The sequence below is a fragment of the Myxocyprinus asiaticus genome, chromosome 1, assembly GCF_019703515.2.
Source record: "Myxocyprinus asiaticus isolate MX2 ecotype Aquarium Trade chromosome 1, UBuf_Myxa_2, whole genome shotgun sequence".
NCBI lineage: Eukaryota > Metazoa > Chordata > Actinopteri > Cypriniformes > Catostomidae > Myxocyprinus > Myxocyprinus asiaticus.
In genome coordinates this window covers 59,191,357-59,218,776 of record NC_059344.1, presented here as the reverse complement: position 1 = coordinate 59,218,776, position 27,420 = coordinate 59,191,357, and the positions used below count along the sequence as shown (strand labels likewise).

The 27,420-nt window shown below is 39.6% G+C and overlaps 1 protein-coding gene across 2 annotated transcripts; it reads right to left on the bottom strand.

The window, feature by feature from the left end:
* Nucleotides 1-7,719: 7,719 nt before the first annotated feature.
* Nucleotides 7,720-27,384, bottom strand: LOC127456236 (switch-associated protein 70-like). Of its 2 annotated transcripts, XM_051725015.1 has the most exons (12): nucleotides 27,159-27,384; nucleotides 26,002-26,142; nucleotides 21,107-21,280; nucleotides 20,772-20,999; nucleotides 13,475-13,621; nucleotides 12,962-13,070; nucleotides 12,630-12,811; nucleotides 9,133-9,240; nucleotides 8,844-9,010; nucleotides 8,540-8,738; nucleotides 8,222-8,318; nucleotides 7,720-8,134 (listed from the first exon to the last, which is right to left on the bottom strand). In XM_051725015.1, the coding sequence occupies exons 1-12, from the start codon at nucleotides 27,252-27,254 to the stop codon at nucleotides 8,016-8,018; spliced, it is 1,767 nt and encodes a 588-aa protein (XP_051580975.1). In that variant the 5' UTR covers nucleotides 27,255-27,384; the 3' UTR covers nucleotides 7,720-8,015. The 2 variants fall into 2 exon arrangements, with proteins under 2 accessions (XP_051580975.1, XP_051500594.1); XM_051644634.1 differs by lacking the exon at nucleotides 27,159-27,384 and having other exon boundaries at nucleotides 21,107-21,351; nucleotides 26,002-26,123.
* Between the last annotated feature and the right edge of the window lie 36 nt (nucleotides 27,385-27,420).

The window sequence follows — 27,420 nt, the reverse complement described above, 5'->3', positions numbered from 1 at the left end:
GAGCGCTGTGACAGGCGGGACTCACTGCCAACACGAAGAAGTGCGCAAATGGGCAGGTGGAAGTTAGGTATCTGGGGTTCCACTTGGGTCACAGGCAGGTGCGTCCACAGGTTAACAAAACTGCAGCAATCGTGGCCTGCCTGATGCCCAAGACCAAAAAGAGGGTAAGGCAGTTTTTGGGGCTGGCCGGCTACTACCAGAGGTTTGTGCCTTGTTATTCTGATTTCACCAGCCCGCTGACTGACCTTACTAAAAAGATAGCCCCAGATCCGGTCTAGTGGACAGAGTCATGCCGACAGGCTTTCCTTAAGGTAAAGTCTGCACTATGTGGGGGGCCACTTTTAAATACTCCTGACTTCTCTCTCCCCTTTATTTTGCAGACGGATGCATCTGACAGGGGGCTGGGGGTGGTGCTCTCGCAGTGGGTGGGAAGGGAGGAACGGCCGGTACTGTTTATTAGTCACAAGCTCTTAGTGACAAAGTACAGTACCATCGAGAAGGAGTCTCTTGTGATTAAGTGGGCTGTTCTTACACTCCGCTACTACTTACTGGGGCGGGCCTTCACCCTCTGTTCTGATCACACTCCTCTGCAGTGGCTCCACCGCATAAAGGATACTTAAGCATGGATCACCCGTTGGTATCTGGCTCTTCAGCCCTTTAAAATCGGGGTGATCCACAGATCAGTGCGCAGATGATTGTGGCTGACTTTCTCTCCAGAAATGGGGGGGGGGGGGGGTATGTGACATGGGGAGCGTGGTCATGTGTCTGTCTGCGGGAGAGTGGTAAAGTTCGTCACCTGGGTTGTGATTACTCTAACACCTGTCTCTCTTTATAGTGATGCTGGAGGGAGACCTGATAAGGCACGCCAGAGCATCATAGAGGGAGAGAGAGCGACTTTACTTTTTCTGAGAGTGTGAAGAGTTTGTTACTGAGAACCTGTTTGTGTGTATTTTGGCCACCAAGAGCCCTTTTTGTTTATATTTCTTGTGACGCTGAAAGAGTAATAAAAATTCTCACATTGACTGTTCGCTGTCTCCTGACTCCTCCATTGCCCACAAACTCAGAAGTTATCACATCCAGGCTATCCACTGAACAGTTAAAACTGCCCCTTTAAGCAATAATTAATGTGCAATACACAGCTTTTTTTTTATATTATCCAACACATCCTACCTCTTCTGCCATTACATTCCCTTGCACTGTATATAACCAATTTGTATTTAGATTTGCACTACGTATGTGTGTATGTATGTATGTATGTATATGTATGTTTATATATTCATATATATGTGTATGTGTATATATGTGTATATGTATGTGTATGTGTATGTGTATGTGTATATATATATATATATATATATATATATATATATATATATATATATATATATATATATCTAGCGGGCTGGTGAAATCAGAATAACTAGGCACAAACCTCCGGTAGTAGCTGGCCAGCCCCAAAAACTGCCTTACCCTCTTTTTGGTCTTTATCATCAGGCAGACCGCGATCACTGCAGTTTTGTTAACCTGTTGACGCACCTGTCTGTAACCCAAGTGGAACCCCAGATACCTAACTTCCACCTGCCCACCTGCCCATTTGTGCATTTCTTCGTGTTGGCAATGAGTCCCGCCTGTCACAGTGCTCTCAGGACATATATGTATGTATATGTATTCATATATATGTGTATATATATGTGTATACGTATGTATATATATATATACACTATATATATATATATATATATATATATATATATATATATATATATATACAGTATATATATATATATATATATATATATATATATATATATATATATATATGTGTGTGTGTGTGTGTATGTGTGTGTGTGTGTGTGTGTGTGTATATATATATATATACACATATACATACATATATACATATATATATATATATATATATATACACACACACACACACACACACATACACACACACACACATATATATATATATATATATATATATATATGTGTGTGTGTGTGTATGTGTGTGTGTGTGTGTGTGTGTGTGTGTATATATATATATATATATATATATATATACACATATACATACATATATACATATATACACATATATACACATACACATATATATATATATATATATATATATATACATATATACATACACACACATATATATATATATATATATATATATATATATATATATATATATATATATATATATATACTGTATATATATATATATATATATATATATATATATATATATATATATATATACATATATAGATATAGATATAGATATATAGATAGATAGATATTGTCTATTGTGTATTCTATATATACTTTTTTATTTTCAATATTTATCTATTGTTTATTCAATTTTAATTATTTTTTAAAAGTCTTGTTGCTGTTTTTGTATTGTTGTGTACTGGAAGCTCCTGTCACCAAGACAAATTCCTTGTATGTGTAAGCATACTTGACAATAAAGCTCATTCTGATTCTGATTAACCAACATCGTAAAATGTAGTGTCACATGACAGAATTTGCCCCAATCGTTAGCCTGTGTTAATCATAACGACAGTATACATCCTTGAAAGCCAGTTATCATTTCTGTGCACAAAGAGGTTTTAAATTAAAAATAAATACACAATACTAGGAGAAACGCTTCAGTGTGCTTTTTTGGAACACTAACATATAGCCCAATTCTATAAAATTATTGTTTAGCTTACATTTGAAAAAAATGCGGGCACAATTCCCTGTATTAAATTAAACAAATTACCAAACGAAAAAAGCATTAAATAAAAAAATAAAAAAAATAAATAAAATAAAATTACCAAACGAAAAAAATTAAGCTTGAACAGGGTCATGACGATTCACTTTCGGGTCGGAACCGGTGGCAACCTGCGATAGGCGCAACATCAAGACCAATATTACAGTCCTATCAGAAGGGCAACTGCTCCCTTTTGATTGCAATTCCTCGTCTTCTGATTGCATTTATTTGTGAAATTAAAATGACAGTAAGCTGGCTAATTTCAATGAACTGTCTCAATACTCTCCCCATTTTACCAAAACTTAGGAGGAAAAAAATTGAGGGACATCTGGGAGGCGAATTAGCGATATACACACATTTCTGTATGGAAACAGCTTCAGGGCAGATTTCTTTTGCGCTAAACCAAAACTTATGCGACAAGGTGGTTTTTTAGGCATGACGTCATCACGCACACTATTTTTATCGATAAAAGGCCATTTGAAACAGGCAGAAGACGGCAAATTTCGCAAAATCTTTTTTTACGCATTTTCACTTTGTCGATAACAAAATAGCGCGAAAAGTGGATGGAAACTAGGCTAGTGACAGACATACTTTTTCTTTCTTCTTCTTTTTTTTTTTTTTGATTAACTACTTCAATTTCAGAACCCATTTCAGTTTAAAACTCAAATATGGGAAAAGAGGCCATGAAAATAAAATATTTTATCTTCTGGCTGTGGAGTGGTGGTGGCGTAGTGGGCTAAAGCACATAACTGGTAATCAGAAGGTTGCTGGTTCCCACAGCCATCGCCCTTGAGCAAGGCACTTTACTCCAGGTTGCTTCAGGGGGATTGTCCCTGTAATAAGGGCACTGTAAATCGCTTTGGATAAAAGCATATTACGTAAATGTAAAATGGATGCAGCACCGCAAATCGCATGCAGTCTCCCTAGAGAACTTTACCGTGCTGTGTCCAGAGGATCTGTGAAAACTGGATGTGATCTTTTCAAATGTTGTTTTATTCACTTGTATAAGTGATGTTATGTTTTTTTCAGGTCGACAGGCAACTATATAGTTTTTCAAATCTAAAGTGAAGTGTATTTACACAGCTGACACCTTTTGTTGGTATGGCGTCCATATACTGTCCGCTTTTTTCTTCGATATGGCAATTGTGTGATCAATGATTTTTTTTTTTTTAATCGAATCATATTGATTAATTGTGACAGGCCTGTGAATAGTGTGAATGGCCTGCTGTGGATGGCATTACAGTAGAGTAGATAGCGATTACAGTAATTTGGAAATTCATTCAGTACTTACATATTTGTTCCTAACTGTTGAAATTGCATACATACTGATACAGTCAAGGTATGTTGATCCTAGTAAGCTTAGAACTACCTAGTACTTAGTGATCTATAGTCTGTTGAATCAGCTTACAGCTAGCTAATTACTGTATTAGCTACAGTAGCTAGCTGTCCGTTAAATTAAGTGTTAAAAGTTAAATTGTTTTGAGACTTACATAAAAGCATAAAAGCCTTAAAACATTTCATACAATCAGTAAGCCACTCGAATACTCGTATTCAAGTGTTTTTACCATGCTTCTAACACTCCTTCCTTAAAAGAATAGTTCACCCAAAAATGAACATTTTCTAATTAACTCAGAATTTTCAGCTCTGTTAGTCCATACAAAGCCAGAACTTCAAAGCTCCAAAAATCACATAAAGTCAGCTTAAAAGTAATTCATAACAGCCTGTCTACATCGGACGTAAGCGGCACATCGTGTCAAAAACAACAGAACCCCATTATAATCAATGATGCTGTTTACACTGGAAGTGTCCATTGCGCAGACAATAAACGGGTGTCGCGTTCCATTTTGCGCTGCACGCGCTTCTACACAAACGGTTTAGAACGTTCGTGTCGACACGTCCAGTGTAGACAGCCTCAAGCCATTGCAGCGTCGCATCGGTGTAGACAGGGTTTAAGACTCCGGTGGTTTAATCGATGTCTCCTGAAGCTATCTGAGAAACAGATCAATATTTGAGTCCTTTTTTACTATAAATCTTCACTTTCACATTCCACATTATTCTTTTGTTTTTTGGAGATTCACATTCTTTGTGCTTAATGCCACCTACTGGTCGAGGCTGGTCAAAGGTGGAGAATTATATTAAAAAGTACTTCAATTTTTATTTTTTTCTCACCCAGTCCTATCATATTTCTTCTTAAGAAATGGATTTAACCACTGAAATCATATGGATTACTCTTATGCTGTATTTATGTGCTTTTTGGAGCTTAAAAGTTTTGGCCACTTGCATTGAATGGACCAACAGAGCTGAGATATTCTTCTGAAAATCTTCATTTGTGTTGAGAGAAGAAAGTAAGTCATTCACATCTGGGATGGCATGAGTGAGTAAATGAGAGAATTTTCATTTTAGGGTGAACTACTCCTTTAAACTGTACTAAAATCACTGTAAGCACAGCCTTTGATACCTTATTGCTTTATTTGATGCCATAAAATGTCTGACATAATAAATAAATAAAAAATAGCTGCCAGTGCTAACAGATGCCTATTGTATCTACAATTTTTGTCAATCATCTCTGTTTTGGTTTGTCAGAAGTTCAAAGTTGCATCATTAAGTGTATGGCACGAAGGAGCTACATGCAGATTCTATTTGCAAACAGTTAATAGTTTCATTGGGAAAATACCACATACAGAGGATAATGGGCTCATTGTAAACCAATTTTCATATATAAACCTTTTGGGAAAAACAAGTTTTAAAGGAACTGTAATTTATGTAGAAGTATTGCGTCTGGCAACGTTAATTATGTTTTTAAAAGTACTATGCACAAATACAATACCACTTATTCGTACTGCGTTGAATATAAAGCAAATAAAATAAAACAATGATTAATAAAAGATGGTCAAGCAGCAAAAAAAAATCGAAACATTCTATTTGCAAAATGAATAAACCACATCAACCCCATTGCCCACAGATGTTGAAGATTTATTCATTAAAAATAGTAGGGTGTTTCAATCAGGATAAAGTGACAGGCTAAAAATTAATTATACATGCACTGCTCAAAGTTCTTGATTTTCTTTGGTGCAGTGTTCTAAAAGCTCTACAAAATGAGGGTATGAATTAGCCCTCTGAGCAAGTTTATGTGCATCAACAAGGACATCTAGTGGGCAAAAGCATGCTTAAACATGAACTACAAACTGCTGAGAAATACGCATAATAGGTTGGAATGCCCTTGTTAAGAATTATCTAAAAATGTGGAATATCAGCTCCCAGGTACATATGAAAAATCTTTGATTTTTTTCACTTTGAAATGACCAAATATTAATGATAATGAAGTAACATTTTCTAAATGTACTTATTTGTGTGTGTGTGTGTGTGTGTGTGTGTGTGTGTGTGTGTGTGTGATATATATATATATAGGTGCATCTCAATAAATTAGAATATCGTGGAAAAGTTCATTTATTTCAGTAATTCAACTCAAATTGTGAAACTCATGTATTAAATAAATTCAGTGCACACAGACTGAAGTAGTTTAAGTCTTTGGTTCTTTTAATTGTGTTGATTTTGGCTCACATTTAACAAAAACCCACCAATTCACTATCTCAACAAATTAGAATATGGTGACATGCCAATCAGCTAATCAACTCAAAACACCTGCAAAGGTTTCCTGAGCCTTCAAAATGGTCTCTCAGTTTGGTTCAGTAGGCTACACAATCATGGGGAAGACTGCTGATCTGACAGTTGTCCAGAAGACAATCATTGACACCCTTCACAAGGAGGGTAAGCCACAAACATTAATTGCCAAAGAAGCTAGCTGTTCACAGAGTGCTGTATCCAAGCATGTTAACAGAAAGTTGAGTGGAAGGAAAAAGTGTGGAAGAAAAAGATGCACAACCAACCAAGAGAACCGCAGCCTTATGATTGTCAAGCAAAATCGATTCAAGAATTTGGGTGAACTTCACAAGGAATGGACTGAGGCTGGGGTCAAGGCATCAAGAGCCACCACACACAGACGTGTCAAGGAATTTGGCTACAGTTGTCATATTCCTCTTGTTAAGCCACTCCTGAACCACAGACAACGTCAGAGGCGTCTTACCTGGGCTAAGGAGAAGAAGAACTGGACTGTTGCCCAGTGTTCCAAAGTCCTCTTTTCAGATGAGAGCAAGTTTTGAATTTCATTTGGAAACCAAGGTCCTAGAGTCTGGAGGAAGGGTGGAGAAGCTCACAGCCCAAGTTGCTTGAAGTCCAGTGTTAAGTTTCCACAGTCTGTGATGATTTGAGGTGCAATGTCATCTGCTGGTGTTGGTCCATTGTGTTTTTTGAAAACCAAAGTCACTGCACCCATTTACCAAGAAATTTTGGAGCACTTCATGCTTCCTTCTGCTGACCAGCTTTTTAAAGATGCTGATTTCATTTTCCAGCAGGATTTGGCACCTGCCCACACTGCCAAAAGCACCAAAAGTTGGTTAAATGACCATGGTGTTGGTGTGCTTGACTGGCAAGCAAACTCACCAGACCTGAACCCCATAGAGAATCTATGGGGTATTGTCAAGAGGAAAATGAGAAACAAGAGACCAAAAAATGCAGATGAGCTGAAGGCCACTGTCAAAGAAACCTGGGCTTCCATACCACCTCAGCAGTGCCACAAACTGATCACCTCCATGCCACGCCGAATTGAGGCAGTAATTAAAGCAAAAGGAGCCCCTACCAAGTATTGAGTACATATACAGTAAATGAACATACTTTCCAGAAGGCCAACAATTCACTAAAAATGTTTTTTTTTTTATTGGTCTTATGATGTATTCTAATTTTTTGAGATGGTGAATTGGTGGGTTTTTGTTAAATGTGAGCCAAAATCATCACAATTAAAAGAACCAAAGACTTAAACTACTTCAGTCTGTGTGCACTGAATTTATTTAATACACGAGTTTCACAATTTGAGTTGAATTACTGAAATAAATGAACTTTTCCACGATATTCTAATTTATTGAGATGCACCTGTATATATATATATGGTTTACCTAAAATGAAGTGTGGCTGTCACACTTTACATTAAATTACAGTAAATACAAATCAATTCCACATAATTTATCTACTGACATATCATTATATGAGCACATGATTACAGAAACATTGAATAAAAACACATTTCAGTGAAAAGATTTAACCAGTAACATAGCCATCAGAATGAAGACTGCCTGCCATTAAAAAAATATATAAAAAAAGAAAAAGTAAATGGTAATGGAAATGGACGCATCAGGTGTTACTGTCCATCGCGTGATCTATTCTTGCCCTCCTGCCACATCTTCTCTATCTGATCCAACTCTGCTTCAGTGAAAGCTGACTGTCCCCAGTTTGTGATTTTTAAAGGAGACTTGGTGCCTGAGAAATACATTAAACATCCCAAGACATTAATCGGATGCTTTCAGCAATGGTTTTGGGCATCTAAGCATCATTTCAATTATTCACCTGGTTGAATGAGTCGTATTAAGCTCTCATGTTCGGTGACTTTGTGTTTCCAAGTCTTTGTCTTGTTAGTTGCCCGCTGCAATTTCTTTGTAACTGCCTGAAAAATAATGAAAAGGACCATGCAGTTCATAGTAATATTAATCAAATTTACATGTTATTTTTTAAAGACATTTGTGTTTACTTTTGTACGATAGATGATTTTGGTATTGTGTCAGGTCGCCAATTGATGCCCAGTGTAAAATCACTGCACTGGAGAGCACCAATGGAACAGGAAAAAATCCAGCCTTTTAATTGTGTCAGAGCTTCACTTCTACCTACCATGTACTCCTCTTGTGCCCCCTCTCTCTGTTTTTCTAGTCTTGCAAGATGCTCCTTTGCATCCTGCAGGGCCTGCTCCTTCTCCAGCCGTTCCTTCTCAAGCTCCTTTTTCTCCTTTTGAGTCTGAGTTATGACTTCTTGCTGCTGCAAGTAAATCTGCTCCAATTCAAGCCTCTTGCTTGCCTCCTCTTCAAGTAACCTTCATGAAAACACACCAAAATACGAATGTTCTGCATTTGCTGTGCACCTATACACTGGCAGACCCGGATGCAACTAAATGTTGGATGTGTTTGTGCATTGCTACCTGGCCTGCAGTTTGCTCAGGGCTTCTTCGTCCTGTTTGGCCTGCCTCTCGTCCTCTAGTGCCTCTTCAAGTTGACTGTACATTTCTTCCAGTTCCTTCACACGCTGCCAGTATTGCTCCAGTTCACTGGTCTTTTCAGCCACCTGTTCTTCCATCTGCTTTCGAGCCTATGGTACAACAAAGAGAACAATAAACATCCGCATCTCAAACTCTGAGATGTCTATAAGACATTTCGTTTCAACATAAAAGGGTCTGTGTATAACAAAGACTTTTAGGGTGTTATGGTTACCATTTTCTCTTCCTCCAGGTCCTTTTTGTACTGGTCCAGAAGTTCTTCTTGTTTTTGAATTCTTCTCTGTTTCTCTATAACATCACTGATTGCTGCTTCCTGTAGATTCTGACAGACCACACAAGACTTAGTGCAAGCAGTAACTAACAGAGGATTCTGTAGGCCAAATGACTGGGGGACAATGTATTAATTGATTTGTGCTTTGGTTTTAAATCATTCCCATTTGGAGAACTATTACATCACGTTAAATAACAGCTGGGAAAAAAGCAACTAAATATCTGCTTAACACTGTGTCCTAGGCCAGTGAATCCCAACAGAGTTAGCAGGTTTCTGGGGATACGCAAAGCGAATTGTATTTTGATTGATGCAACCTATAAATCAAAATGTATGACTTAAAAATATTAGGCAATTGGGTTGGGTAAAAATATAGATTTTCCCTTTAATTGTAATTTTCATTTTAACAATATCGATATCGATTCTTCAAATCCCAAGATCAATCTTTTGATATGTGAAGTAAAGCACCGAGATCCTTTCACTGCATGTTGAGATTAAAAGTTGGGTTTGACTCGTTCCATTTAATGCATATCCAAAGACGAGATACATGCAATCAATTTGTCACTGATAATGTCTCTTTTAATTAACTTGTGATGAGGAGGAGGGCGTGGCCGGGCCGTGAGGACGCATGTCCAGTACTGAATTGTCCTAATCAGCCAGAAAGGAGGCGGCGGGAACCGGCAGAACTGTCAACATAACTTTATTGACATATATGAACTTAAATAAACATAAACACACAGACACACACACAGCGGTCGCGTGTCTCTCTCTCTCTCTCTCTCTCTCGAACTGGCGCCTCCGGCTTGCCTTTATCCCCCTCCCAGCTGATTAGGACAATTCAGCGCCGGGCGTGCGTCCTCACGGCCTGGCCATGCCCTCCTCCTCGTCACACTCCTCCACCGCCTGATTCAGGCCAGGGAAACCTCCGGCGTGACGTCCTTCTGCCGGCAGGTCTTCACCGCCTCTCTGGAGCCCTGGGAGAGACGAGGGGAGGGAGCGGGGAGAGGAAAAGTGGGAGTGACAGAGAGAGAGAAAGAGGAGAGAGAAAAACTCGCTCGACGGTCCCCGGAAATGCTGTCGCCTGGTCCTTAGCCACTCCTCCGCCCTCTGGGGGATGACAACCACTCCTCCCCTGGTGGATGGCAGCGAGTCCTCTGACCCCTGGTGGACAGTAACGGCTCCTCCCCTTCCTGGCAGACGGCAGCAGTTCCTCCGACCCCTGGTGGATGGTAACGGCTCCTCCCCTTCCTGGTGGACGGCAGCGGTTCCTCGACTCCCGGCAGCCGGCAGCGGCGACTCCATCCCCTGGCGGACGGCCGTGGCTCCTCCGTTTCCCGGCGGACAGCAGTGGCGAGGACTCCACGACAGCGCATCTCTCCTCCTTCCCGGGTTTCAGCACCAATGTATGGGGTTCACAATGGGCAAGGAGGCGGCGGGAACCGGCAGAACAGTCAACATATCTTTAATGAAATAAATTGACTTAAAGAAACATAAGCTGATTAGGACAATTCAGCACGGGCGTGCGTCCTCATGGCCCGGCCACGCCCGTTTTAGTACTTGTTCTACATATCAATGCACACTTATTCATCACTCACGACACATGTCCTGAGCATAATAAACACTGGAGCGCATTTACTGTATGGAGAATGGAGACTTCACCCACAAGCGGTGAACCTGGCATGTGAGAGATATGAGCAAGCTGCCATATCTCTTTGCATCACCCGAAAACGCTTACTCACTTTCATCTGAACCAGTTTCAAAATTGAAACCACATGAGAGAGACCCAGTGTGTGCACGATTGAGACAGAGAAGGACCTGGCCATTCAGCAAGCTGCAGACAGGTATACTTGTGGAGACTGAACAGAAGCCAGAAAAAATTATAGTTTTGAGATTTTAAACTTGAGCAAATTAAACTTCCACTGGAAAATGGCAGAATATTTTGCCTAAATTGTAATTACAACATGTCCACTGATTTTATGGAATGTATACATATACTTGTATCAAAGATTAATACTGTACCTGTCTACGTAATTAACTCTATATGCAACAAAAAAAAAAAACATTTACATGTACATATTTAAATCAAATAAATGATTACTAACCAATTTCTTAGAAGTTCTTTGAGTCAAAGTATAAAGTAAATGTATGATTTTTTAATGTTTGTTGTAAAGTGTGTTTGTAGGATTTTAGGCCAGTGAGACTGTCACAGAAAAAAATGCATTCCAACAAAATGTCCTGTTAGACATTGGTTTTTATTCGCAGTTGGTTTTTATTTAATTTACAAGGAAGAGATTTCTTGTCACTTTATCAAATTGTGCCTGATAAAAACACAGTGTTATGTTAACTAAAACATCTACATCTGATAAGAGGACTAAATATCCAAAGAGCACATACCATTTTTATCATGGTATTCTCATATTCATCTTCATTTAATTAATTAAAAAGAGAGTAATTAAGAAAAGAAAAAAGTGAACAACCAACTACAATAATAATAATTTCATTATTATTAATGTTGTTGCTTTTAATTGGTTTGTTGGTTGGTTTAGCTGGTTAGTCAGTTGTTTGGTTTGGTTCGTTATTTAGTTAGATAGTTGGTTTAGATGGTTGGTTTTTTAGTTGTTTGTTTGGTTGGTTTAATTCGTTAGTTATTTAGTTTGTTAGTTGGTTATTTTTAATTGGTTGGTTGGTTTCATTTGTTTGTTCGTTCGTTGGTTAGTTAGATAATTGTTGGTTGGTTAACTTAGTTTTTAAGTTGGTTGGTTTGTTCAGTTAAATAGTTTGTTGGTTGGTTTGGTTCAGGAGTTGGTTGGTTGGTTGGTTATTTGTTTTAGTTGGTTGGTTTTTTTTTTAGTTAATTGGTTGGTTGGTGTGGTTTGTTCATTTGTTAATTAGTTAGTTAGTTTGCTAATTATTTAATTAGTTTAGTTGGTTGGTTGATTGGTTGGTTAACTTAAATTTATAGTTGGATGGTTGGTTGGTTTGGTCAGTTAAATGGTTGATTCAGTAGTTAGTTAGTTGTTTTTAACCATTCATCACACAAAAATAGAATGAAAGGAATAACTTGATTTACTTTCTATGCAACAGATGATGAGGCCTGCCTTACTGAAAGAACTAACCCTTTAGATTATAGAAAACAAACTAGTAACTCTTAAAATACCCCATGCACAGGAAGTGTGGCTTCATTGCTCATGAGTCCTATTTTTACAGATGTCCTCAAGTAGCTTTGCATATGCATGACTGTTTCATATACATTTTTTAGAAATATCAACACATTTATCAATTTGAGTGCTTCAGTAATTTCTGTATCTTTCATTGCATGGGAGAGGATTCCACAGTGCTACTTCAACAACAGTAAGTGTACTAAAATGTCTGGAGTTCCAAGATCCAACAGAAGGTGACTTAAATGTTTGTATCTTTCAATGACTTGAGAAAGGCCACAGTACCTTACTCGTGGCCTCCAGCTGGGCCTGCTTGCTTTCGCTGGCCAGTTGAAGCTGTCTCAATCTGCTCTCTATGGTCTCCTGTTCAGCTTTCATTCGGTTCCTCTGTTCCCTTCGTTTCTGTCTGGCCTCACGTTGCGAGGAGGAAAGGCCTTGCCTTATGCGGACAATGCAGTCCTGGACAGCTAACGCACACACAAACATACAGAAAACACACTCAGGAGAAGGAGAACGATCATTCACCTGGACCACATACACTCACTCATGGACAGATAGATTAAATATCTCATATTTATAGGTGTAAAATGTGTGCCTGGATTAACCAGCACAGATACCTTGAATCCATTCCTGTTTTGACTTTTTATCCGGTGCACTGATCTCAAAACTTTTTTCAACACATTTTATAATGAAGAGGTTTTTCCTCAAATCTTTGTCTGGTAGGGACTGCAAAGATAGAAATTTAAGATATTTAAAGGAATAGATTAAATTATGTCATTTACTCACCCACATGTTGTTCCAAATATCTTTGTTTTCCTGCTGTAGCTCTCAAAACTCAAACGTGCTTACATCTAAACACTGGTCAAGAGACACATAAGAACCAAGACATCACTGACATCTTGAGGTGTACAAGCACAAATTATATGTTTAAGAGCTACAGTGGGAAGATATTCAGTGAATAATGACTTTAAAATGATTTTCATTCACTTGAAAATGTGCAGCATAGATGTTAAAGAGCTCCTTTTGTGTTCCACATAAGTTTCTGAACTACATGGTGTGAATTGACATGTTTAGGTGAACTAGTACTTGTGATTAAAACAAATACCACCAATATTCTTGCAGGATTTTACCTCAACACAGCAGTTGTGATCCAGTAAAATACATCCCTTCTGCTCTGTGAGGTCTTCACTCACATAATATGACATGTAGGTGAGATGCAGCTCAAACCATCGCTCATTCCAGTTTTTCCTTTTGTGTCCTTTTTTTGTCATATAGCTCTATTCAAATTAAAAGTCAGCAAGTTAATCAATTGCCTACAGTTGAAACAATGCGTACAAGCCACACACTGATTTTTTTTTTTTGTTTGTTGAGAAACTCTCTCAACATACACTATGATGATAATCATTATATCAATCAAGAAGTCGCTTAGAACACTGATTAAAAAGTCAGTTTTAGACATTCATCATGTATTTTGTCCACCATAACATAAACCCTCTTTCTTTTCCACTGTCTAGTCAGTACTCATTGTGTATTTTACCAAATACAATAATGTAAACTGATCATTTTCAATTTTTAAAGGGATATTTCACCCAAACATGCAAGAACATGTTCTGTCTGAATAGCCCCTTAAAAAAATTTCTTTCCTCTGATGTCAGAATTGGTGTTAAAAATTAAGGCTATTATGTTAAAGCTCACCCTCATGATATCCCAGGTGTGTATGACTTTCTTCACCAGAACACATTTGAAGAAAAATATCTTCACTCAGTAGGTCCTTAAAATGCAAGTGAATGGAGATTTATCTTTTGAAGCTCCAAAAATCACAGACAGTCAGCATGAATCAGAATGAGTTTTATTGCCAAGTATGCTTACACATACAAGGAATTTGTCTTGGTGACAGGAGCTTCCAGTGTACAACAATACAAAAACAGCAGCAAGACATAAAAAATAAAAAATAAAACTAATTATACACATACGTACAGACACACATACACATGGGTAATGCAAATCTAATACAATCTGTTTTGTACAGTGCAAATACAAATCTGTTATGTACAGTGCAAATGTTGTTTTTTTTTTTCAGAGGAATGAAATGGTAGAGAGGCTGGATGTGTTGGATAAATATAAGAAAGAATAAACTGTGTATTGCACATAGTTATTGCTCAATGGGGCAGTTTAACTGTTCATGAGATGGATAGCCTGAGGGAAAAAACTGTTCCTGTGCCTGACGGTTCTGGTGCTCAGCGCTCTGAAGCATCGGCCAGAAGGCAACAGTACAAAAAGATAATGGGCAGGGTGAGTGGGGTCCAGAGTGATTTTTTTCAGCCTTTTTCCTCACTCTGGAAGTGTATAGTTCTTGAAGGGAGGGGCAGGTGGCAACCAATAATCCTCTCAGCAGTCCGAACTGTCCTTTGTAGTCTTCTGATGTCTGATTTCATAGCTGAACCAAACCAGACAGTTACTGAAGTGCAGAGGACAGACTCAACGACTGCTGAGTAGAACTGTATCAGCAGCACCTATGGCAGGTTGAACTTCCTCAACTGGCGAAGGAAGTACAACCTCAGCTGGGCCTTTTTCACAGTGGAGTCAATGTGTGTCTCCCACTTCAGGTCCTGTGAGATGGTAGTGCCCAGGAACCTGAATGACTCCACTGCTGCCACAGTGCTGTTTAGAATGGTGAGGGGGGTCAGTGTTGGGGTGTTCCTCCTAAAGTCCACAATCATCTCCACCATTTTGAGCATGTTCAGCTCAAGGTTGTTTTGACTGCACCAGACAGCCAGCTGTTCAACTTCCCTTCTGTATGCAGACTCATCGTCATCTCGGATGAGGCCGATGACAGTGGTGCCATCTGCAAACTTCAGGAGCTTGACAGAGGGGTCCTTGGCGATGCAGTCATTGGTGTAGAGGGAGAAGAGTAGTGGGGAGAGCACACATCCCTGGGGGGCACTAGTGCTGATTGTACAGGTGCTGGAAGTGAGTTTCCCCTGTCTCACATGCTGCTGAATGTCCATCAGAAAGCTAGTATTCCACTGACAGATAGACATGGGAACAGAGAGTTAGTGTAGTTTAGTCCAGAGAATAGCTGGGATGATGGTGTTGAAAGTCCACAAAAAGGATCCTTGCATATGTCCCTGGTCTGTCCAGATGTTGCAGGATATGATGCAATCCCATGATGACTGCATCATCCACAGACCTGTTTGCTCAATAAGCAAATTGAAGGGGATCTAGAAAGGGTCCAGTGATGTTCTTCAGGTGGGCCAACACCAGTCTCTCAAATCATTTCATGACCACAGACGTCAGGGCAACAGGTCTGTAATCATTAAGTCCTGTGATTTTTGGTTTCTTTGGGACAGGAATAATGATTGAGCGTTTGAAGCAGCATGGGACTTCACACTGCTCCAGTGCAGGAGGTGGGGAGGAAGGGGGTTGCAGGAGGTGTTGGTGTTTGTGTGAAGTGAAGGTCAGAGTGGGTGTGGGGTGTGAGATTGGGCCTTTCAAATCTGCAGTAGAACACATTCAGGTTGTCAGCCAGTTGTTGGTCCACTACAGGGTTGGGGGTAGGAGTCCTGTAATTTGTGAGATGTTTCATGCCACTCCACACTGATGCAGGGTCGTTAGCTGAAAACTTGTTTTTCAGCTTCTCAGAGCATCTTCTTTTAGCCACTCTGATTTCCTTGTTCAGTGTGTTCCTGGCCTGATTGTACAAGACTTTATCCCCACCCCTGTAAGCATCCTCTTTGGCCTGACGAAGCTGCCTGTGTTCTGCTGTAAACCACGGTTTGTCGTTGTTGAACTTCAAATAAGTCCTAGTAGGAATGCACATATCCTCACAGAAACTGATATATGATGTAACAGTATCTGTGAGCTCATCCAGGTCTGAGGCTGCAGCCTCAAAAACACTCCAATCCGTGCAATCGAAGCAGACTTGTAGTTCCCGCTCTGCTTCATTGGTCCATCTCTTTACAGTCCTTACTACTGGCTTGGTTGATTTTAATTTCTGCCTGTAGGTTGGAAGAAGATGAACCATACAGTGATCAGAGAGTCCCAAAGCTGTTCTAGGGACAGAGCGATATGCATCCTTTATTGTTGTGTAGCAATAATCCAGTATGTTCCTGTTTCTGGTGGGGCATGTAATGTGCTGTTTGTATTTGGGCAGTTCACATGTGAGGTTTGCTTTGTTAAAATCCCAAAGAATAATAATAACTGAGACCGGGTGTTGTTGTTCCATGTCTGTGATTTGATCAGCCAGCTGTTGCAGCGCCGCATTCAAACACACGTTTGGCGCGATATACACACTCGCCAGAATAAACGAGAAAAACTACCACGGCGAGTAGAAAGGCTTAGAGTTAATAAAGAGCGCTTCCAAATTAGGACAGCACATCCTCTTTAACATTGTTACATCTGTACACCAACTTTCATTGATGTAAAAGCATGTTCCACCACCTCTCGTTTTCCCCGTTAACTCCGCGATGCGATCCGCTCTGAACAGGTGAAATCCTGGCAGATGTAACGCGCTGTCCGGAATGGCTTCACTCAGCTAGGTTTCTGTGAAGCACAAGGCAGAAGAGGTTGATATGTCCTTGTTTGTGCAGGTGAGGAGATGTAGTTCGTCCGTTTTGTTAGGAAGAGAGCGAAGATTCGCAAGATGAATGCTCGGCAGCGCTGTTCGAAAGCCGTGCCGCTGGAGTTTGACCAGCGCACCGGCTCGTCTCCCTCGCCTGTATCTCATAGCGCGTTTAAACAACACAGCCACGCCTCCGACTAAAATTCCAGCAAAACATCTGAATATTCAAAAACCGGGAAAAGACTGTCTGGTATAAGCTGTCAAATGTTCAGCAGTTCATCTCTGGTAAAACTGACTGGAAAAAGATTACTAAACACTGGACAAACAAACAAAAACAACAAAACAACAGGTGCACTCCACACCGAGGTGGCCATCCACGGCGCCATCATGATGTATATTCATCCATACGACACCAGCTGTTAAATCTTCTAAAGCGACACGATCATTTTTGGTGTGAAAAAGATAAATATTTAAGTACTTTTTTTTTTTTACGCCAAATCATCCTTCCGGTGAGCAGCGGTATGCGTGCGTGACAATCACATTGGCATTTGAAACATGCAAGAACTGAGGCACATGCATCACAGCCTGAAGAGCAGCACTGTTTACAAGTGAGGAGGAGGAACGCTGTACAGTATCTTGGTTGTTTTTGGTTTAGATCTGTATTTATCTGTTTCTTTACTCACAGTGGTGTGTTTGTGTGCTCATCCTGGATGTCTCAACCGAGTGGAGAATGTGAGATTACATCTGTATCCATGGAAACGCGAATACGTCACACGAGAGACTGCTTGGACTCCACCCTCTCGTGAAGTCTAACGGAAGCGATGGTTTATAGTTAAAAAGTACTTAAATATTGATCTTTTTTGCACCAATAGCGATCGTGTCGCTTTAGAAGACATTAATTTAACAGCTGATGTTGTATGGATGATGTTTATGCTGACTGTCTATGATTTTTAGAGCTTTAAAAGATAAATCTCCATTTACTTGCATTTTAAGGACCTACAGAACTAAGATATTTTTCTATTTTTCTTCAAATGTGTTCTGGTGAAGAAAGAAAGTCATACACACCTGGGATATTATGAGGGTGAGTAAATGAGAGAATTTTCATTTTTGGTTGAACTATCCCTTAACATAATAGCCTTCATTTTAAACACCAATTCTGACATCAAAGGAAATAAGTTTTTTTTTAAGGGGCTATTCAGACAGAACATGCCCTTGCATTCAAAAACAGCTAAATACAGCACAACCAGGGACGTTGCTAGCATTGCATAAGGTAAGGGGCTAGCTTGGGAGGCCGGAGGGGATCCCTCCCTGGGTGCTTGCCATCAGTCCGTTTGGGTGGGTCAGAGGGTTGTGATTGGGCTCCTCTCTGTGTGTTCGCTATTTTTTTTTTAACCTAGGAAAGATCAGGGGCTTGGCAGAATTGATCTGGGGCTTACGTCCCCCATGCACATCAACAACCCCATACCCCTCGTTACGGCACTGAGCACAACAAACAGAACTTAATGGACGGGTGTTGGGATGTGTTTTTAAAGGTTGAAGTCTTGAAAACTCTGTGCTCATACCCCTTAATTTTATCACATTTTGTTTTGGTGCAGCCTTATGCTAAAATGCTTTATTATTTTTTTTGCATCAATCTACACTCCATACCCCATAATGACAAAGCAATAAACAGATTTTTGATAACTTTGCAAATGTATTAAAAAGAAAAAACTGAAATATCACATTGACATAAGTATTCAGACCCTTATCTCAGTACTTATTTGAAGCACCTTTGGCAGTCATTACAGCATTGAGTCTTTTTGGGAATGATGCAACAAGCTTTGCACACCTGGATTTGGGGATTTTCTGCCATTCTTCTCTGCAGATCCTCTCAAGCTCTGTCAGGTTGGATGGAGACCGTCGGTGGACAGCCATTTTCAGGTCTCTCCAGAGATGTTAGATTAGTTTCAAGTCCGGGCTCTGGCTGGGCCACTCAAGGACATTCACAGAGTTGTCCCTAAGCCACTCTTGCGTTGTCTTGGCTGTGTGCTTAGGGTCATTGTCCTGCTGGAAGGTGAACCTTCGGTCCTGAGCGCTCTGGACCAGGTTTTCATTAAGAATATCTCTGTATTTTGCTGTGTTCAGCTTTCCTTCAACCCTGACCAGTCCTCCAGTCCCTGCTGCTGAATAACACCCCACAGCATGATGCTACCACCACCATGCTTCACCGTTGGGATGGTATTGCGCAGGTGATAAGCGGTGCCTGGTTTCCTCCAGACATGACACTTGGAATTGAGGCCAAACAGTTCAATCTTCATTTCATTAGACCAGAGAATCTGAGAGTCCTTTAGGTGCTTGTTTGCAAATTCCAAGCAGGCTTTTATGTGTCTTGCACTGAGGAAAGGCTTCCGTCTGTCCACTCTGCTATAAAGCCCAGATCGGTGGAGTGTTGCAGTGATGGTTGTCCTTCTGCAAGTTTCTCCCATCTCCACACAGTATCTCTGGAGCTTAACCAGAGTAACCATCGGTTCTCGGTCACCTCTCTTACCAAGGCCCCCGATTGTTCAGTTTGGCCAGGCAGCCAGCTCTAGGAAGAGTCCTGGTTGTTCCAAGCTTCTTCCATTTAAGAATTATGGAGGTCACTTGCTCTTGGGAACCTTCAATGCAGCCAAAATTTTTTGTACCCTTCCCCAGATCTGTGCCTCGACACAATCCTGTCTCTGAGCTCTGCAGGCAGTTCCTTTGACCTCATGGCTTGGTTTTTGCTCTTATATGCATTTTCAGCTGCGAGACCTTATATAGACAGGTGTGTGCCTTTCCAAATCATGTCCAATGAATGGAATTTGCCACAGGTGGACTCCAGTCAAACGGTAGAAACATCTAAAAAATGATCCAGAGAAATGAGATGCACCTGAGCTAAATTTCAAGTGCCATAGCAAAGGGTCTGAATACTTATGTCAATGTGATATTTCAGTTTTTTCTTTAATACATTTGCAAAGTTATTGTGACGAGGAGGAGGGCAGGGCCGGCCCGTGAGAACACATGGGCCGGCCCCGCCCTCCTCCTCATCACAGTTATGAAAACATCTTGTTTTTGCTTTGTCATTATGGGGTATAGATGTAGATTGATAATAATTTAAAGCATTTTAGCATAAGGCTGCAACATAAAATGTGAAAAAATGAAGGGGTCTGAATACTTTCTGAATGCACTGTATGTGTACGATGCTAAAAAAACAGCGAGACATGACGTAATGGCAAAAGCATTCATGTAGTATAGAAAATGTCAGTTTACTTGGACAAACAGTGCATATGGATGCAAAACTTGAATGGCCCCTTGAAAGTCTTCACATATACAGACATCATCATGCTCTTGAAACTAGATGGCCTAGATAAGTGCAAATAGCAAAATACTTTTTTTTTTCTCCCCAATTTGGAATGCCCAATTCCCAATGCGCTCCAAGTCCTCGTGGTGGTGTAGTGACTTGCAATCCGGGTGGCAAAGGACAAATCTCAGTTGCCTCCGCGTCTGAGACTGTCAATCTGCGCATCTTATCATGTGGCTTGTTGAGCACGTTACCGCGGAGACATAACATGTGGAGGCTTCACGCTATTCTCCGCGGCATCCACGCACAACTCACCACGCACCCACCGAGAGCAAGAACCACATTATAGCGACCATGAGGTTACCCCATGTGACTCTACCCTCCCTAGCAACCGGGCCAATTTGGTTGCTTAGGAGACCTGGCTGGAGTCACTCAGCACGCCCTGGATTTGAACTTGTGACTCCAGGGTTGGTAGTCAGCGTCTTTACTTGCTGAGCTACCCAGGCCCCCCAGCAAAATACATTTAGATAAATGCTGGAATGTCAAAACCAGCACAGATTCCCACCTGTTTTATAATATCCAGTATAAGTTCTTGATAGACTTCATTGATTCCCATGGAGAGGATCTTAGGATTTATGCCCTTGGTGAAATGGCCCATGCCAATTAGCTCAATCAGCTCCCAGGCACTGAGATTATGCTTTTCTATGATGAGCTGCATTTTGTAGTCTTCAAACCGGCCCTCATTCCAGCTGTAACTCATGGCTGCTAACAGCTTGTGCAGGAAGTACTCGATCTGTTACAATAAAATGCTTCTTTATTATTTTCAATTCCACTTGAAAGTATATAATTAAAAAGATATGGATAAACTAAAATGAAATTAATGTCGAGACTTGAACCAACCTCTTCTGTGACTATATGTAATGGATATTTATCTTCAGACAGGAAGTTGAAGATACACCAGACCTTGAAGGCATCAACTCCAGAGATGAGCAGGTGCTTGTCGCTGATGTGCTTTGGCGCACACAGAGTCCAGCACATCTTATTCAGGTCGTTGAAATCAAAGTTGGGCTGGATCTGCCATTTACAATACTCAAAATGACTGAAATCTCACTAAAGGCCTACAGTGCTGTGATGTTGACACTTTTCTGCAGTATTCAATATACAGAGGTTTACATTTTTATTGCCATAAGATACAGTATATATTGTGGTACATATTATAGTATATGATATACTTGTATATATGAGATATACTTCAAGCATTTAAGTTGACATACACTGAGTGGCCACTTTATTAGGTACACCTTTACACCTTGTTAAAGCAAATAATTCAGCAGCAAATCAATGCATAAAAGCATGACATGGTCAAGAGGTGCAGTTGTTATTCAAACCAAACATCAGAAAAGGAAAGAAATGTGATCTAAGTGACTTTGATGGTGTGATTTCGAGGATCTCAGAAACTGCTGATCTGATGGGATTTTCATGCAGAACACTCTAGAGTTTACAGAAAAGGGTGTGAAAGACAAAAAACATCCAGTAAGCAGCAGTTCTGTGGGCGAAAACGCCTTGTAAATGATAGTCAGGGGAGAATGGCCAGACTTTTTCAAGCTGGGCAAGAGCCACATATTCACTTTAACCGTCTGTATAATAAGGAATAGTAATCAATATTTAAGGGATCAGAACAGCATTCCATATAAAATCCACATGCTTCCAATGCAGTCTTTCCCGTATTTTAGCGTCTCGCACCCAAACAGATGAAAGAGTGAAATGGGAGAGATCTACACTATATTGCCAAAAGTATTCGCTCATCTGCCTTTAGACGCATATGAACTTAAGTGACATCCCATTCTTAATCCATAGGGTTTAATATGACGTCGGCCCACCCTTTGCAGCTATAACAGCTTCAACTCTTCTGGGAAGGCTTTCCACAAGGTTTAGGAGTGTGTTTATGGGAATTTTTGACCATTCTTCCAGAAGCGCATTTGTGAGGTCAGACACTGATGTTGGACAAGAAGGCCTGGCTCGCAGTCTTTGCTCTAATTCATCCCAAAGGTGCTCTATCGGGTTGAGGTCAGGACGCTGTGCAGGCCAGTCAAGTTCTTCCACACCAAACTCGCTCATCCATGTCTTTATTGACCTTGCTTTGTGCACTGGTGTGCAGTCATGTTGGAACAGGAAGGGGCCATCCCCAAACTGTTCCCACAAAGTTGGGAGCATGGAATTGTCCAAAATCTCTTGGTATGCTGAAGCATTCAGAGTTCCTTTCACTGGAACTAAGGGGCCAAGCCCAGCTCCTGAAAAACAACCCCACACCATAATCCCTCCTCCACCAAACTTCACAGTTGGCACAATGCAGTCAGACAAGTACCGTTCTCCTGGCAACCGCCAAACCCAGACTCGTCCATCAGATTGCCAGATGGAGAAGCGTGATTCGTCACTCCAGAGAACGCGTCTCCACTGCTCTAGAGTCCAGTGGCGGCGTGCTTTACACCACTGCATCCGACGCTTTGCATTGCACTTGGTGATTTATGGCTTGGATGCAGCTGCTCGGCCATGGAAACCCATTCCATGAAGCTCTCTACGCACTGTTCTTGAGCTAATCTGAAGGCCACATGAACTTTGGAGGTCTGTAGCGATTGACTCTGCAGAAAGTTGGCGACCTCTGCGCACTATGCGCTTCAGCATCCGCTGACCCCGCTCTGTCATTTTACGTGGTTACGAGTTGCTGTCATTCCCAATCGCTTCCACTTTGTTATAATACCACAGACAGTTGACTGGAATATTAGTAGTGAGGAAATTTCACGACTGGACTTGTTGCACAGGTGGCATCCTATCATAGTACCACGCTGGAATTCACTGAGCTCCTGAGAGCGGCCAATTCTTTCACAAATGTTTGTAGAAGCAGTCTGCATGCCTAGGTGCTTCATTTTATACACCTGTGGCCATGGAAGTGATTGGAACACCTGAATTCAATTATTTGGATGGGTGAGCGAATACTTTTGGCAATATAGTGTATGTAATGTTGACTCTGTTCGCTTCCCAGAAAAAGAATAAAGAATAAACTCAATGAAACGTTGAGTGTCTTAATTATTGTATTATGCACTCAAAGCTCAATCTTCTTAGAGACACTAACCATATTACCGGTATCCTAGAAGTACGTGAAAAGTACAGATGTTACTTTTAGTCTTTTTTCCATTCTTATTGTTGAAATTTTGCACTTTTGTTTATATTCTTCACCTGAATGTGTTTTGTATGTTGTTGTTTTTATGTAAATGGTATTAACTAGGACTGTCAATTGATTACAATTTTTAATCAAATTATTTACATGTGCCGATTAATAAAATTAATTGCATACCAATATTTATAGAGAAAGTACCCCAAATAAAGGTAATTTAGTATAGAATAATTAAAATATGTATAAATATATATTGCCAACAGACAAGTAAATAATTTAGAAAATACCAAATGTGGCTTTTTAAAGTCAAAATATGGTTAGTTTTAATTCCATATCATTGAACATAACCATTTTATTGACCTACTTCCCTCTGCTCTATTTCTAATTGTTGGTTTATACTCGTGCATCACACGGATGCTTTTGGAGCTTCTCCCTTTGGTTGCATTGCGTCTCACTAGTCTTCAGAGCCTCTAGTCATAAGCGCTTTGTTTTTAAGGACTATGTGTCAAGTTAAACGCAGTTTGAAACTTTGAAAAATGTGTCTCGAGATCAACGCATTCTGTTGTGCTTGGTTGAGCTGTCATTTGAGCGCAAAGTAAGTCTGTGGAAGGCTGAGCTGCCTGCTCCTTGGTTTGATGAGGTGTGTTGCCTGTGCAGATGGAGTTGCACTGACTGCCCCCTACTGCATCATGGTAGTAAATCAAGCTTAATTTGCTCCAATGGTAGGAACATTCCTTATTACGGAATTTTCGTATTCGGTACGTCAGGTTTTCCAAATAATTAATCGCACTAAATAAACGCATTAAACTGATAGCCCTAGTATTTACAAAAATAAAGTTTCAGTAACTAAGTGTCTTGTGCATTTCATTGGTACACATTTTTTTTTTCCACTGGATTTGTTGCCATGTTAAATAAAATGTCTAAAATACAAAGCACTGAAAAGTTGAAGTGTGAGTCTGTAAATCTTAATATATTTACAGTATGTAGAATAACAATTCTCTTGTGTTATTACTTGTCTTGGTAGAAGCTAAAATGATGAGAGCAGTAGTGTGACATTTTAGTATGACATAAAATTTCACTTCTTTTTAGACAGAACAAAGTAGTGTCAAACACATATAAATAAATAGAGAGCTAATAATTTTCTCGTAATTGCATATATTGTATATTTTGCCATGTTCTCATTTTCTCCTTGTCATGTTGTTCAACAGTCCCAACCAATAGTTAACCCCCCTCCCCACAGGGCTGGTCTTGGACATGAAAATTCCCGGGCTGAATATGAATCCCACTCCGGCCCTGGAAAGGTGTCAATAACTGAAATATCCCCGCTTTACAACAGTGCTATGCAGGAGAGCATATCTTAGTGCAGAAGTCTGAGCATCTCAAGTAATTTGCATGCACAAGTCTCTCTAGAATTAACAGAAAATGGTTCAAAAAACAAAAAAAGCATCCAGTAAGTGTCAGTTCTGTTGGCGAAAAAGCCTTTTTACTGAAACAAGTCAAAGAAGTACAACCAGTTGAGTTCACACTAACAGGAAGGTGACAGTAATTGAAATAACCACATGTCATAACAGTGCTATGCACAATGGCATCTCTAAATGCACAACGGTATCTCTAAATGCACAACATGTCAAACCTGGCAGTGGATGGGCAACAGCAGCAGAAGACAACAGGTCTCTTATGACCATGTGGAGTCTAACCATCTTCTGTTGACATCAACAATCACCAGTTTGGGATGTGGTGGAATGCAGATTCACATCACAAATATGTATCTTACAAATCTGCAGCATCTGCATGATGCTATCTGGTCAAAATGAACGGAAATCTCCAAGTAATGTTTCCAGCACATTGTTGAATCCATGTCATGAAGAATTCATGCTGTTCTGGGAGTCTAACACCAGTATTAGAAAGGTTTAACTAACAAAGTGGCAGCTGAGTGTATTTTTATTTCCAATCTGTACAGTAAGGAATCTCACAGTATCAGAATTTAAACAGACACTATAGACAGATTAACTGGTTATTTTAAGTTACAGACATATACTGTAAATATATTCATATATGAGTAAGAAGTCTCATGCCACATGAGTCATAAGTTTCTGATGTGGTTACAGCTCCTGATAATTAACATATTTTTTTATGTGCATTTGTGCTTAATTATATCCTGTTTTAACTATACTTTCATAAAGACAAACTTTTATTATTAATTTTAATATCAATGACCTAATCACTGAAAATTATGCCTTGGTACAGATAAGTAAATAGACACAAAAAGAACATCCCTGTATGAGACATGGGAAGTAATGTGCAGCCTTATTCCAGAGGAAATTGCAAACTTCTATTCTTATTTCTTACAACTGACAAAATCTTGTATTTGTGTTGGTGGAAGGTTTTTTTTTATACTGCACAGTGTCGTTTATCACATGCACTACGGACAGGATCCACTAAGTTTGACATCCAAATATTCTGTCATAATTTTGAACAGTGTATCTATTGTTTTGGAATAATGCAATGTTTTCATTGCAAAAATGCAATGGCATTAATATTTTTTTAAGTGTCACTTAAGTAGGCAAATACATTTACATATAAATTCCTATGGCTGTGTTTTAGTAGACAGCAGACTTCTTACCTTATTAAGTATGAACGTGTTAAGGTAGGGCATGTACCCTTGTGTCGACACTGGTCCCTCATTATCATCTTTGAAGTGCTCCTCCAGAGCTGAAGAGTTATGGGGGATTCTCAGTACGGTGCACAAGTTGTGGGACAGTACCTTCAGAGAGAGAAAGAGAGAAACAGAGAGACAGCCAAACAGATTGCCATCTATATATTTTAGGCTTATCTACTGCATTTATAAAATAAACAACTGAACCTGAAATAATAAATATTATGTAATTATAAAATGTGTGTGTCATGGGAGTTTTCGCTTCAGTGCACTAATATCTTGCATACACCCTTGTGACTGTATATGCAAGGTTAGTCAAGCGTTAATCGAAGATTATTAAACACATTTTGAAAAGGACCAGACTGTTTCACCACCAGTGCCATCTTCATTGTATATCTGGGGGTGAAATCATATATATAAATAACTTATAAACAATGAGTCACATGGCAGCTAAAGGGGGTAATGACGCATCACTATTGTAGATTAGAAGAGATGTGCAAAAAATAAAAAATAAATTTTTACTTCATTCTGATGGTAACACTGTATTATAATAAGGTTATTTTCATTAACATTAGCTAACTTCATTAGTAAACATGAACTAACAATGAACAACACTTTTACAGCACTTTTTGGTTAATTTTGGTTAATGTTAATTGTAATATGTACTAATCACAGTGGTACTAAAACATTTTTAAATTAAAATCTGGTAATGCATTATGAACTAACATCATAAACGAACAATAATAGAATTGTATTATTATTATTATTGTATTTATTGTATAAATCAACATTAACCAAGATTAATACATGCTGTTAAAAATAATTTAATTCGTGATATCTAATGCATTAAGTAGTCTTAATAAATACAACCTTATTGTAAAGTGTTACCAATCTGATCATAACGTCTGTTAGGATAACTCATCTTTTTTTCTTTTCTTTTTGATCTAAATCAGCTTGTTTGATCGCAAACAGTTTTTTTGAAATAACTTTCTTTACAAAGCATTGTGCATGCATTTTCGTTATAAGCTTTGTGCGATTGAGTTAATACACGGAAACAAACAGGTGCACGCGCTGTCTATAGTTTTCATTAGAGTCTATTATAGGCTAAATGTATGTGTGCTCACCTTAAGCTGGGATTTCGATACTTTGCCGTTTCGGTCCATGTCCAGAGCAGTAAAGGCGTGCCATATGGGCTTGAGGACTTCTTCCCGGGAAATCATGGTAAACGAAGTGAAATATCTCGGAGCGCCTGTAAAACTTATCCTCACTCAGTACAGCACGAGCGCTGAACGTGAGTCACGTGACTGACGCTGTCCGCATTAGTGGCTGATTACACAGCTTTACGTAAATTACACACATTTACAGGGATCAACAATAAGTCCTTTT